Source organism: Talpa europaea (assembly GCF_964194135.1).
Source record: "Talpa europaea genome assembly, chromosome: 9".
Classification (NCBI taxonomy): Eukaryota; Metazoa; Chordata; class Mammalia; order Eulipotyphla; family Talpidae; genus Talpa; species Talpa europaea.
In genome coordinates, this window is record NC_140076.1 from 29,082,438 (window position 1) to 29,096,594 (window position 14,157).

The 14,157-nt window shown below is 47.7% G+C and overlaps 1 protein-coding gene across 1 annotated transcript in view; it reads right to left on the bottom strand.

The window, feature by feature from the left end:
- Window positions 1-7,842: 7,842 nt before the first annotated feature.
- Window positions 7,843-14,157, bottom strand: part of LOC311176651 (uncharacterized protein) — a gene marked incomplete at both ends in the record, with an annotated part of 33,706 nt that continues 27,391 nt past the window's right edge. The window contains 8 exons of the mRNA XM_084242305.1: window positions 7,843-8,011; window positions 10,317-10,393; window positions 10,532-10,596; window positions 11,408-11,541; window positions 11,637-11,827; window positions 11,913-12,019; window positions 12,426-12,580; window positions 12,934-13,058. Coding sequence (XP_084098431.1) covers window positions 7,843-8,011; window positions 10,317-10,393; window positions 10,532-10,596; window positions 11,408-11,541; window positions 11,637-11,827; window positions 11,913-12,019; window positions 12,426-12,580; window positions 12,934-13,058 — 1,023 coding nt within the window. The remainder of the gene's footprint in view (window positions 8,012-10,316; window positions 10,394-10,531; window positions 10,597-11,407; window positions 11,542-11,636; window positions 11,828-11,912; window positions 12,020-12,425; window positions 12,581-12,933; window positions 13,059-14,157) is intronic.

Below are 14,157 nucleotides of genomic sequence, written 5' to 3' on the forward strand. Positions count from 1 at the left end.
TCATGGTCAAGACCAGGCCTCACCCATTCCACGTGATAGAGGATGACTCACGGGGCACGCTGCTTCACTGGCACCTGTTGCTTTGCTAACTTTGGTGTGCGTGTCTGGGATCTAGCAGCTATAAGGGAAAATGTCCTAAACAAATGTACAGAACAATGAGTTTTTAAAGCAAACATCCGGGTTCACCACTGCTAAAGTCAAGGAATGTGCAATGTGGTTTCATGGGTGTGTCTTCTACTTGTCCGGAGAGTAATCCTGTCAGCATTAGCATCTGAGTCAGTCAACCAGTGCTGGAAGTCTGAACTTTGACAGGCAAAGTGGGCAAAGTGGCATTAGAGGGGAGATTCCTGGAAAAGATGGTGCTCGAATTAGGCTTTGGGGCAGGGTGGGGAATGATAGTGCAAAGAAGGAATTTTGGCCTGTTGGGTCTCAGGGTCTCAGGCTAGGGACACATGTTAGAGCTCCTTCCCCAAGAGTCCCTGCAGCAGCGGCCTGATGGCTAGGGCTCCAGGTCTCAGGCCATTAGTGGGTTCCAATCCATGATGTAGACAGGTGTGGGAGGGAGTGCACTGGAGACTTGTGGAGGACAAGGAGAGGGGAATTCTAACCTTGGGGCTGGAGAGTGTCTGTTGCTCAGGGGATGTACCTTCTGGAGACACTGCCTTCCTGCTCTTGATGCTTCCCCTCTCAGGAAACCACACCTTGGAAGGTTACCATGGGCCACCTGCTCTCTCCTGAATTGCCCTGTCAAGACCCAGACCTGCTTACCTACCTGAGAATGGGGTGCAGAGGCCCCACTCAGGATATACCCCATGCCACCAAACTTGCCCCACTGTCTTGGCCCTGGAGGGATCTTTCTCTGTGCAAGTGAAGATACCATTTCAAAAGCTGTCCCCTGGGAGATGAGCCTGGAGTTCATAACCACCATGAGTGTCACCTGAGTCTAAGTCATGGCTATTTCCAACTCTGGACTGTCAGGGGCCCTGTGAGGCAGGACTGGAGGAGGTTACCCCACTTCGATATTAAGGGAAGGAACTTGTAAAGATGCTCTTTGGGGAGGAGCCTGAGCTGAGGCCTTCTGATTCTGGCCTCTTTGGCCAAGACTCCAATGGCAGTGTTGACTTTAGGCATGTGCCCTGGAGGGAGAACAAAGATTCTGGATGCAGATGGGGAGGAGTAAGGCTTCACTGGGGAGGGGTGTGGTGCTGGGGATTTTCTGCACGTGTGTCACGGGAGGTGGGCAAGTGAGTGAGAACCCCGACCCCGGGCTTGCCCAGGGCCAGGAGCCAGCAGGGTCACGCCTGGGTTACTATGCTCACTGTCTGTGAAATCCTGTGTTTCGAACCAGGGGACTGTCCTGTGCACGAGGTCCCACTGATGGTGCTGCAGGACTGACATCCTGTCCCACTAGCCACACCCTTCTGCCCACCTGGGTTCTTCACAGCCCCTCCTGGACCACTACCCAGACTGTGGCCTGAAGGTGATGATGCACATTTGGGCCTACTGGGGTTCTGTCACCTCAGAGCAGATATTATCTTCTTTCCTCATCTCTTCTGTCTTTCTTCCCTTTCATGCCCCCTTCTTCTACCTCCTTCCAAGAGAAGTCAGACACCTGTGACACTGAGAACTTAATTCACAGAACGAGGACAGGAGAGGGTATGTAAATGGCAGATGGTAGACAGGTGACACACAGGAGAGAGTCCGCAGCTCTGACCAATGGGAATCACCAGGGACAGGCAGGGTGAGTCCTGGTACCCCAACATGTATGCGTCCCAATCCCTAGACCCTGAGAATATGCCTCATTTTACCTTAGTGGCTCTATGTCATCACAAAGTTCCTACCAAGGAGAAGGTATAAAGACAGAAGCAGAGAGATATTTAAAGACACTGCTGGATTTGAATACGGAGCAAGACTCCAGGAGCCACGGGCTTGAGGATTCAGCACTCGAGCATCCTGGAGATAGCACCTCCAGGAGATAGAACCCTGGAGATAGTGCAGACCTGTTCCCCACCTTGATTGTGGAGCAGCAAGACCCATTTCACACTTCTGATTCCAGAATGTTAGGGAATGAATGTGTGCTGTGTATGTCATTAAAGCTGTGATGAATGATTATGACTGCAAGTGGAAATGAATCAGGGACAGACAAGCAAGAAGAAGGGGGAAAGGGAAAAGACAGACAGAGGGAGAAGGCAGGAAGGATATAAAGATAGTCAGAGACAGACAGACAGATAAAGATTGCTCACACTCTCCCCTAACCAAGGATGAAGCCTCTCTCTCTTCCAGGTCTAGCTCCTGCTTCCTACTTCTGCTCTCAGCAAACAAATTCTGATAGGGGCGGGTCAATGCTCTAAGCCACGGGGGTCAAATCAAGTGAATCTCTAAAAAGTCACTTATTAGTGTTCACCCTCCACAGCAATTTCTGGTTTCACAATAGGTCAGGGCACGGAGAGGGAGAGTGGGCCATGCTCATGCCCTCAGCTTGGGGGGCACCCTGGGACCCCAGTCCACAGAGAGAGGATAAGAGGGAGCTGGGTAAAGAGTCAGAGTGGCAACAAGAAGCTTCCTAGAGGGGCAACAGACCAGTGACTCTCAACCTGTTGCCCCATCCGCCTTCCAATTAATAGACTCGTCTCCCCTCATCTCCTCACTCAACCAGCTTCCGTAGCCTTTCCACTCTATTCCTGAACTGTGCCTCCTGGCCAGCCCTGCCTCCCCACCTGGACGTTTCCTTCTCCCTGCTTCCCCTCTCCCTGCACTGAGTGTAGGCCCAGCTCAGACCCTCCAATGGCCTCCGTCACAGGTAGGACACGTCCCAAGGCCTCAGCTGGCATCATTCCCTCCGTAGGTGTTACCTCGTTCATCTCTTCCGTTACCTCTTCCTAGCTCAGCTCATACTGAGATCATTGAAAATATCCTCCCTCCACATCCTGCCACATCCTCAAGTCTGAGTCCAGTGGCTGCACCGCTGCTGCACCTCTTCCTCCCCAGGCCCCCAAATCTCCATCAATGTTTCACCCAAGGACACATCATAGGCCTGTGCTCAGGACACTGCCATGAACATGACCTCACAACAGTCTGCCTGATGAGTGAGTGAGTGAACGAAGGAAGAACAAACGACATGTCTTGAGAGGAGGTATCGGTTTCTTGACTCAACTCCTGGAGGCGGGGATGGCACCTTTCATCTCTGAGTTCCCATCTCCTACTACAGGACTTGACACATGGGGAGAGGCTTAATACATCCTTTTATATTTGAACCAACTTAACAGAACTGAAACAATTTAAATAGCAAGGAATAAAAGTACACATTAGTTCTGTCCTAGGAATCGGCCACCATGAGCTCCTGCCCTGAGGGGGCAGCCTTGTGACTGGGAGCCAGTGTATAGGAATGAGTCCTCACCCCTAGAGAAACCAAGGCCCAAAGCCAGTTCTGGAAGAACAATTTTCTGAAAGACTGTTTTGTGAAAGTTGACTCACCAATTGAAAACACCCTAGAAATATGTATTTGAATAACTAGTTACAAAGTTCTCAGAGATTAAATTTCACAGCATGATTTCATCAGCATTGTGGGATTTTTTGCCGATGGACTCCTCATTTTAGCCAATGTTTTACTTATCAATGTTGCACTCCTCAACAACATCAATGTTGCACTCATGCACCTCACCAGCTATTTCATGGGCGCTTCATACTTTACTTTTCAAATGCACAGGTCATCCTCAAAATGGGATTTTCTCTCAAAAGCAGTTCATTGTCCTCATCTGCATACATTTTCCTATTGTTGGACATATACTCTGAGACATAGATAAATGTGGAAGATAAACTTCAAATCAAGATTTCGGCAACTGGAGAAGTTGTGATGATTATGTGACTGTTCATGTGTAGTCAAGTTTTGTTAAGCTAAGCTGCAAAAATAGAGGACAGACATTGGCAGAAAGGTTTCTCCAAACACCTACTGTCCTTTCACAAGGATGTCAAGCAGCTGGGTGAGGAAGGAGACCCAAACACACCCCGATCAGTGATGTGCGAGTGGTTATGAGTGAATTCATGAGATAGCAGGGGGCTGAATTGAAAATGTGGGAAGAAGGAAAACTACCATTTAGGGTTATTGATACTTGAGAGAGCAGACATTTAAAGTTGAATTCTTATGAAAAATGCAAATTTTGAAGAGTCATCCTCCTAAAGTGAGGAAAACATCAGAATACCTGCCACCTTTAGAACAGCATAGACACTAAATTGTGCGAGCCATTGGGCAAGATCAGTGCATCAAGATCTCTGTGGTGTGGCCCCCAAATACATACTTTCCAGGGGCATTTCATGTTTTCTCTGATTAACCCAGAGCTTCTAAGTAGCAGGAGACTGAGGTTACCAGCTCCCCAAATTAGTGTGCGTGTGAGCCTCATTCTTCAGGGCAGCTTTTGTGAGTGTTGGGTAAGCCATGGGACTGGGTTTAGCACTCAGTGAAAATGATGTTCATGATAAGAGAAAAGCTTATTACAAGGTGATCAAAGCAGAATGTAGCTCTGTGGATCTAAGAACTTAACTCTTAGAACAATCGCTCTTTTCACGGAGAACACTTATTAATTAGTAACATCTTTTCTCATGTCTTTGGTATCCAGACACCCCAAGCCTCCTTGAAGGTTGTAACGAGGTATTCAATGTCCGTGTGCTTTCTTTGGCATTTAACAGAGGACGGTGCTACTGACGACACCTAGTAAATCCTTTCTGTTTTTTAAAATTTTTTTTTAAGATTTACTTATTTATTTATACAAGCACTGCGTACAGTCAGAAGCGTGGGAGGGTGAGAGAATTCACCAGAGACAGAGCAGAGAGCAGAACAGGCAGATTGACTAAATACACTGCTGAGGGGAGCAGCAGGGGCAGGAGAGGTCTGCGCACCGTGTGGGCCCCTCGCTGGGGGCTAGGGATCGAACCGGCGCTGCAGAGGCTGTGGGCACCTTTGCAATCCAGCGCTCAACCGCTGCGCCACTGGGGAGGCCCAATCCTTTCTGTTTTGATGAATGACGGAAGGAATGAATGAGGAAAAATTTTTGCTTAGATCACCATTTTGAACAGGCCAATTCAGTTTTGGGTGCCACATGTAAGAAGAAAAGTATTATTTTTATTCTTAGATTCTTGCTGGTTCAGTTTATAGGCAAAAGAAAGGCAGAAGGGGAGGGGGTGGTCAATTTTCAAGGTGGCAGTTTATTATTAATTTTTCTTTTTTTTAAAAAAAGATTTATTTATGCATACAAGAACTGGGGTATAGTCCAGAGATGTGGGGGTGAGAGGATTCACCAGAGACAGAGTGGGGAACAGAACAGGCAGATTGACTGAAATACACTGCGGAGGGGAGCAGCGGGCAAGTCAGGAGAGGTCTGCTATGCTAGTTTATTATTATTTTCTCAAGATTTATTTATTTATGCATACAAGAACTGGGGTGTAAGCCAGAGGTGGGGGCAGGTGAGAGGATTCACCAAAGAGGGTGGGGAGCAAGGCAGCAGTTTAAAGAGATTACTTCTGTGGCTAGACTGCTCTAGCCCCTTGTGTTTTCTGAGGTTGGTAAACCAAGGTTTGATGCTGATGCAATTCAGCATATCTTGTTTGCTTTTACTTCATCTCCCAGGCAAGAGCTTTTGAACTTAAATATTTGCATGCACTTCCCATCCAAGGGAAGATCAGAACTATCGTGTTTATTTGCTGGGAACATTCTTTATCTTACCTTTTACCTGGACTGAGATTAGAGGTGATTCAGAGGCTGAGGTTCCCCTGCTCTGCCGTCTTGACTGGTGCTGACATGCCAGAAAGTTTCCAAAATGTCTAGTCAATATTTGAGTAGTGCTTTCCAAAGCACAATTACACATACGCCTCAATTTGCCAGGTGTATTCACTTTATTTTACAAGCAAGAAAACTCAGCATGAGATGTTAATTGACTTTATCCACATCACAACGTTGAGATAGTCTGACTCTAGTTTTTAATACCTGATGATCAAATCTTTTGTACAATACTTACTGTGAGTTAAAAATGTAAGGATAAAGCTGAATGAGCATGCGACCAATGGAGAAAGGAGGTATTGAATATTTTCACAGAACCCGTAACTTCCCCCATTCCATCTTCACTTGACATCAATCAAAACATACCATTGAACATTTAGCTACAAAAATGCAATATGCTTGTGCAAACACACCACCTATTTTACATACAGTAAATGGATGGGGTAGGGGTAAATGAAAGAACAAAGAATTCGGGAGTCATGGAACCCAATAGCGGGTTTCTGATAAGAGTGCCTTCTTGTGCTGGAGGAAGGGCCTGGAGCAAAGTTATAGATTCCCTTTTCAGTGGATGCCTTATCTGTTTCTGACACATCAGTCATAACTTCATCCTCCATTTCCAGCTGCGCAGGTTGTCTGTTTCATTGATGTCTGTCAAATTGGAATCTGACTTACTTAGTTGACAATCGTGTGTATCAGATTTTTTCTTACTTTCTCTTACCCCCTTCACATCTATCATAAGATGTATTAACAATAGCTAACTGTATAGTTCACAGAATTTTAGTTATAGGATATCAAGGAGAAGAGTGAACATCATTCCGTCATGTTACATCGTCTTCCAGGGAAGGGATAGTGCACTTTCAGTTATATATGGGTGCTTGGCAGACTTCATTAAAGCTTTATTTATTTGCAAACTAAGTATGGTTTAAAGGGATGTCAGGCATGTCAAGTTGCCAGTGGGTGGTCTGTGAAGTTTAGTTTTATGTGCAACTCAGCTACACTGGGGTACTGTGTGAAGAACAGTCAGTAACTATCTCCAAGTGCCTGGGGGTACTCATAGCCAATTCGATGGTAGAAGTTGGAACTTTTCAAACTCCACCTCCTGAGGTTTTTTGGCAGTTAAAGTGCTGGCACTTTTTGGCATTTTGAAAAATTTTGGGCTTTGCCAATTAGGCTGCTGGGACTATTGTCAGTTAAAACCACTGGTGAGAAGGGGTGTCCATGGAGAAGCTGCCAGTTTGCCATGCATAGCTTCAGCTTGGACCTAGGTCTCTGCTCAGTAGATGCTATCTGGGGTAGGACAGATGGCATCTGACCATGTGCCAGCCTGTGAATACTTTCTCCCTTTCCTCACTGCCAGGGTAAATAAAGCCTGTTATTGTTGTTTCTCCCCATCTGCCTGCTTTTGGATTATGTCCTGCATTTTTAAGCATGTGGGTGAGGACCCACCAATTGTGCCAACTCTGGTCTCCTCAGTTTGCTTCATTTCAGTACCTAATCCATTTTAACACTAGTCTGTGATTGCTATGAGTACTTGGAGATGTGGTTAACATCTACAATCAGTTGATTTTAAGAAAAGATTTCCTCGATAATCTGGGAGACATAGCCTAATCAGTGGCAGGTCTTAAGAGCATAGTTCTAGACAACACTTCTCCCTTAGAGCTTCTGAATTATCTTGGCTGTGGCCCAGAGCAGCCCATTTCATAATTCTGATTCTTAAATGTTAAATTATAAATTTTGTGTTTCTGTAAGCCTCTAAGTTTGTACAATTTGTTATTGCAGCAGCAGAATCTAATACAAGGACTAACAAAGGGACAAATGGGCAGACAGAAAGGAAACCACCCAAGGAGAGGTCAAGCAGACTGGAGGACAGACAGCAATCTGGAGTTAGGGAAACAGATGGGGTGTCTGAGAGACATAGCAGTAGTCTGAGGAAGTCTGAAGAAGATCAGCTGGTCTGGCAGGTGGGGAGATAGAAAGCAGAAAGCGGGAAGAGGAGCGGGGCCAGGAGTGGATGACAGTTAGATAGGACGGCAGGCAGGAGGCCCTCTGAGTGCATCCTTGCCCCTCAAGGGTTACAGGAGCTTCCTGAGATGCAAGTGGATCCCATTCTTGGACTTCAGCACAATTCTTGCAATGGGCGCAGGGACCTGGGAAAGATCTGGCACCAGCTCAAAGCGCAGCAGAGTCAGGGCCACGGCCACCTTCATCTCGTTCATGGCAAACTGCTTCCCGATGCAGTTCCTGGGCCAAAGGAAAGATGACAGGAGAGGTGGTCTCAAATCACATTCTCAGTCTTTCAGGCATTGGCCACGGAATCCCTCCTTGACTAGGGCATCAAGGGCACTCCTTCATGCACCCTAGTCCTAAGCCCTTTCCTTGCTGGGTACGCATAACTCTATGCCCAGTGGTGGTTTGCACACTATCCCATGTCTGTGAAAAAAGCCTAATTCTCTTCCGGGACTAGCTCCTGCCTTCTACTTCCAGCAAGCTGAAATATTAGCTCACTAGGATCCAGAGTCAAATGAATCTTGAAAACATCTAGTTATTACTTACACACTCCTACACAAGCACTAAAAACTAGGGGATAGGGTGAGCCCAAGAGCACATCATCTAGGGGACACATGGGGACCCTTATAAGCAGACAAAGAAAAGATGGAATTGTGTAAGGAAGTAATAAAGGCATCACTGAAACTTTTAGAGGGGCAACAAGTTAGCAACCCTTGGCCTGTTGTAACATCTGCCTTCCCTTTAATGGGGCAGAGTCTGTGCTCCCCTCAAACTCTCAGTCAACCATCTCTTGTAGTGTTCTAATTCTACCAGAACAGTTCCTCCTGGTCATTCCAATTAAATATTTTTGTTTCCCTTGCTCCCCTTCCTCTACATTGAATCCAGGGCTCAGCTTAAACTGTCCCAAGCCTTTTATCACAGGCACGACATGTCCGATTCAGCTGGTGTCCATCCGTCACTCTTATCTGTCCAACTCTACTTCTTGGCTCAGATCATATAAGATCATCGAAAATTCCTTCCCTCTCTCCTTCCTACCACATTCTCAAGGTTCAGTCCAATTACAGCCTGTTCTTCCCACCTCTGCTGGTTGCACCACACTTTCCTAGCCCCGAAGGCAGCATCAATTACACAAGAGAGTCCAATATCCAGGGCAGTGTCAGGCACAAGCACAGCCAACAGTCTGCATTGTGAAACTGCATAAATGAATGAGTGAGTGAAGGAAGAAGAATGATGATGCCTGTCTTGAGCAGGGTGATTGGCTTCTTGACTGTGACCTCTTGGAAACAGGACAGTAGCTTTTATCTCTGTGTTTCCATGTCTTAGATAAGGGCTTAATACAGAGGCAGTTTTAATGCATACTTTCATATTTGAATATATAGAATATTTGCATGAAAATAATTGAATTAAAAAAAAAACTACTGGAATTGAATAAAAGTTCTGACCTATGACTTGGGCCACCTATGTGCTCCTGGCCTGAAGTGGGAGCCTCAACTTGCAGCCCAAAAAGAAGTTGAAGAGTTTGTCTAAGAGGAAGTCTTTGATCCCGGGAGAACCAAATCCCAGAGCCACTTCTGGAAGAACAATTTGCTTAAAGGCTGTTTTGTGAAAGTTGACTTACCAATTGAAAAATGCACAGAATTATGGTTTCTAATAAACTTGTTTCTCATATCCAAAATATGGAAATTACTATTTCACAGAATGATTTCAGCCATATTGGAGGATTTTCACAGCAGTTTTCATTGCCATGAACTTCATTGCCAACTCAGCAGCTCTTTCAAGTGTGCTTCATATTTTATACACAAGAAAACTTTCAAAAGCACGTGTCACATGCAAAATAGTGGGGCCCCTCATTGTCCTCATTTGTATACTTTTTGCAGCCTTGGACTAGTGAGAGACTGGGACAGTGGTCCTTTCATCCCATTTCATAGAATGAATTTTGGCAACAGGGAAGTTGTCATGATTATGTGAATATTAATTTGCAATCAAAATGTATAAGCATGCTGCAAAAATAGAGAAGACACACATTGCTGTAAAGATTGTTCCAAATAGCTACTATCATTCCATTTATATGGCTTGAGCTATTGGGACAGGACACAGAGGTGGTTAGAATCCAAATACATCCAGACATCAGTGATGTGTGTGTAGCAGATTGGTGAATTAAATAGAATAAGCAGTGGGATGAGTGGAGTGAAAATCACCTTTTAGAATTATTGATATCTTGTTATCTTGTTAAATGCAAATATATGAAGTTTAATTTTCACATTAATTTCTAATTCTGAAATGCCATATTAGTGAAGTGAGGCAAACATAATACGCTAAACTTTGAAACAGCCGCTGACATGGAATGGTAGCTGGCCATTGGGAGAGGTCAGTGGTGTGCCCTGAAGTGCCACCTTTCTCTCTTACATTGCACACACGCCCCTTCTCAACTCACCAACACGCATGGACACAACTGCAGATACCACATGAAATAAGAGGTCACAAACACTAGGGTGTGTGACTCTCCCCCCAGTCCAACTTCAATTACAAGAAACCTCACCTGGACCCGCCTGAGAAGGGCAGGAAAGCGTGGCTGTGCCGAGCAGAACCAGGAGCAAACCGGGACGGATCAAACATCTGCACAGATAGTAACAGGCTCAGGGCAGGGTCAGCCCCTCCTTCCAATCCTTAAGGGGCCAGGACTCTCAGGTGGGAGTAGGAGGGGGTATTGGTCAAGGGATATCATTCAGCCTCCTTGCCATGTGGTCATCATACCTCTGGGTTTGTCCACACCTTTGGGTTGTGGTGCAGCCCATAAATGGAGAGCGACACTGTGAATCCTGTGGGCAGGGAGGAGAGCAAAGTCTTGATGGCCTGGTGGGGTGGGTCCCGATCCCCAGCCTGAAGCAGGCATGTGAGAAATCATGGCAACCACCATGAGAGTAACTTCTCTGAGTGAAAAAACCCTGTTGCAAGAAACCTGGGGAGGACGTGGCAAAGCACGTATGCACAGGTAGGAGCAGATAATCATGGCTAGGATGGAGAAGCAAGAAAGAACTGGAGGCTGAATTTTGGAAAACTCAGTGACAACTCACATGTATGAAATGCATCCATGGGGCATATGTATTAACTCATTTAATCATCACGACAACCTTTTAAAGAAAGCACTGTTATCCCCACTGTTCTCACAAAACACCTCAGTCTCAGAGAGGCCAAGTGACTCACCCAATATCCCACAATCAAGATATGGCAGGATGGGAGTTAGACACTGGTAATGAGCCAAGGGAATTCCTAAACACTGGCAGGGGTCTTAGGCCTGGGGATGTGCTGCTTCCTGTATCCACCTGAGGGCTCCTCAGACACAGGACCATGGAGCAGAAAAAAGGGAGAGAAACACATCTCCCCCAACCCCATATGATTCAATACACCGGAATTGGAGAGCTAATTTCCCAAGACCGCATTCAGAGGCTAGCATGTGATACATGAGCTTTTGCTGGGACACCTGCACACATTTCATAACCCTCATCCTCATCACTAAGTATTGGTTTTCCTGAGGCAGGAACAAGACACAGAGAGGTCTACACCTGCTTGAGGACATGTGGAATTGAGACCTTCTGTGTGCCCCTGGGGGTTGTTTTGGTTGGATTTTACCCTTAGGTAAGGAGCGTCCATCAGGGAAGGTGACCGGCTTGCTGAGCTCCCTGCCAACACCCGGCACTGGTGGGTAGAGTCTCAGCGCCTCCTTGATGCACATGGTGGTGTAGGGCATCTGGTCCAGGTGGTCCCTGAAAGGAAGTGCACCCTGAGGGAGGGGCACAGCCCAGGCACACAGGGACTCTCTCCTCAGTGGGCAGGGCCCTGCTGCCTCTGGAGCACTCACCAGCTGAGGGAGGCGCCATCCCCCAGGAGGCCCTGCAGCTCCTCCCTGCACCTCTGCTGGTGCTCAGGGTGGGCGGCCAGTGCATAGAGGATCCAGGAGATGCCGCTGGCCGTGGTGTCATGCCCCTCGAACATGAACGTGTCCACTTCTGCCCGGAGGTCCGCGTCGGACAAGCTGTCCCCATTCTCCATCTGGGGAAGGCCAGGTGACACTGAGGGGCTTGCTCCTTCCTGGGGGCATCTGGGCAAAGCCTAGACCTCTCCTACACACACTCACTCTGGCACGGAGCAGGATGTCCAGGAAATCCAAGTGCCTCTTCTTGCTGATCTTTTCCAGTTCACCCTCCTTCTGCAGGTGAGCCTTCCTCTGCTGGATCACTCGGTCTGTGCAGAACAGTGGTTTCCAGGCAGAGGTGAGGGGGCTTGGGGTCTAGATACAGAGGCCAAGAGTAGCCCCCTCTGCCCCCGGCTGCCGTCTGGGTGCAGGTGGGTCAGTTTGGAAGTGTGTACACGTCAGGATGAGAGACCTAGTCCCACTGATTGTGCGTCCCCTCAAGATCATTGGCTGCAGAATGTGCGGGAAGGGCGTCTCAGTCAACCATCACCAGTGCAGTGAAGAGCGAAGCCTGGTACCCTGTGGGCTCAGTACCAAAGGTTGCATCAGGAAGTATCCATCCTGGGTGTGTCCCAAGCCTAAGGGGCATCAGGCCTGGTCCTGGCTGAAGGGTCAGGGCCAGGCCCTTGGGTGAGCCTGATGAAGGGGGTGGGGAGCCCAGGACCTGGAACCAACCTGTGTGCTGATGGGCCACCTGGCAGGCCTGCTGGTTCCTGCGGCCTTCAGGGGTCATGCTGTAGATGGTGTTGTTCTGGTGGAAAGCATTCCTCACTCGGGAAAAAAACAGGTTGCTCAGGTCTGCAATGGCCTGGATATAGGACTGGGAGCTCCTGAGGGGGAGGAGGAGGAAGAGACTGGAGAGGAGCGGGCCTCTCACCTGGAGGGGGGTGGGGTCCAGGGAGGGTGTCCTCAGCCAATGGGGCCAGCGACAAAGACACATGTCATTTCTGTGTACAGCTTTGTCACCCTGGACCTTACAAGGGGAATGAGCTGCTCCCTGTTCAGGGGTCAGGGTCTGGGGACAATGAAGGTTGGTCTGGGCTGGAATTTGCCCCTGGTTTGTCCCAAGCACTGGATTCTTTTTGTGCCCATGTGGACCCACGTTGCCCGAAATGCCTGCCTGTCAGTGGAGGCCACACCAGTTGGTAAGAACAAGGACCCACATTGGAGGATCCCCACCGACCTGTCTGTCTGCATGCTGCCCTGGTGGCTGAAGGCGCACTTCATGATGGTGTCCAGGGTCATCAAGGAGACGTACTCGAAGACCTCCACACGTGGGTTCGGGCCACTGAGCTGCTGCCATTTGTCCTGTGGGGCAGGGGACATGGGGGTCAAAGGTCACAGCATGTCCCTTCACTGCACAGAGGCCTCTGCTGTGGGGCTGGGCTCTCTCCGTCTCTAAATATTCACATGGGATTTCTGCACTTTGTAAAGCAGAATTAAAAAAAAATTTGAATATAAGGTGTTTTAATGTGATGGCTCTTTGTTTTTGTTTGTTTTTTTTTTTTTTTGTGGGACCCTCGCCGGCAGCCGGGGAACGAACCGGAGCTGCAGAGGCTGAGGGCAGCCTCACAGCCCAGCACTCAACCGTTGCGCCACCAGGGGAGGCCCAATGTGATGGCTGTTTTGAGAAACTTTCATGATATGATAAAACATGTTCCTCCATAATTTTCTGACTTTGTTTTTAGTTTTATGACAGTTATTATGATCACTGTTTCATCAGACCAAAAGACAAGGCTTTTCATGGACTAAGGGGGAGCTGAGAGCTGTGCTAGACCTGAGGGACAGGTGAAATCTGATCATCATGTCAGCTTAAAGGCCAGTTTTGAAGCCCCTAAAGAAGGGGCATCAGGGACTTCATTTCCTTTCACTCATCAAAAGTTAGCTGTGTGCTCGCTTCGGCAGCACATATACTAAAATTGGAACGATACAGAGAAGATTAGCATGGCCCCTGCGCAAGGATGACACGCAAATTCGTGAAGCATTCCATATTTTTCAGAGACACTTTTTGGGGGGCGGGGGGCGGGAGGGGAGGGATTGGGGTCAGAATGGGGGGGTTGCAATTGTATGGGGAATATAAAAATAAAATTTATTATAAAAAAAAAGTTAGCTGAGCACACTTGTTGAGAAATCAGAGCTTTATGGAGGTGATACTGTGGGTTCCTTCATGAGGGCTCATCTCAAATAGAAGACCTGGTGCCAGGCAGAGCACAATACCTCCTGGGTTGTCCACCCTGCCATTACTGCCACGTTCCATGCCATCCAGGGGCTGCTTGATCTGCTCTCCAGAGAATGACCTTTGCTCTAGTCCATAGTGGTGAAGCGTAGAGGTTGGGTGAAGGAGACTCTGTGTCTACCTTGGTCCTCCTTTCCCTTGGTGCTGTGCAATGTGTGGCTCCCTGCTGGT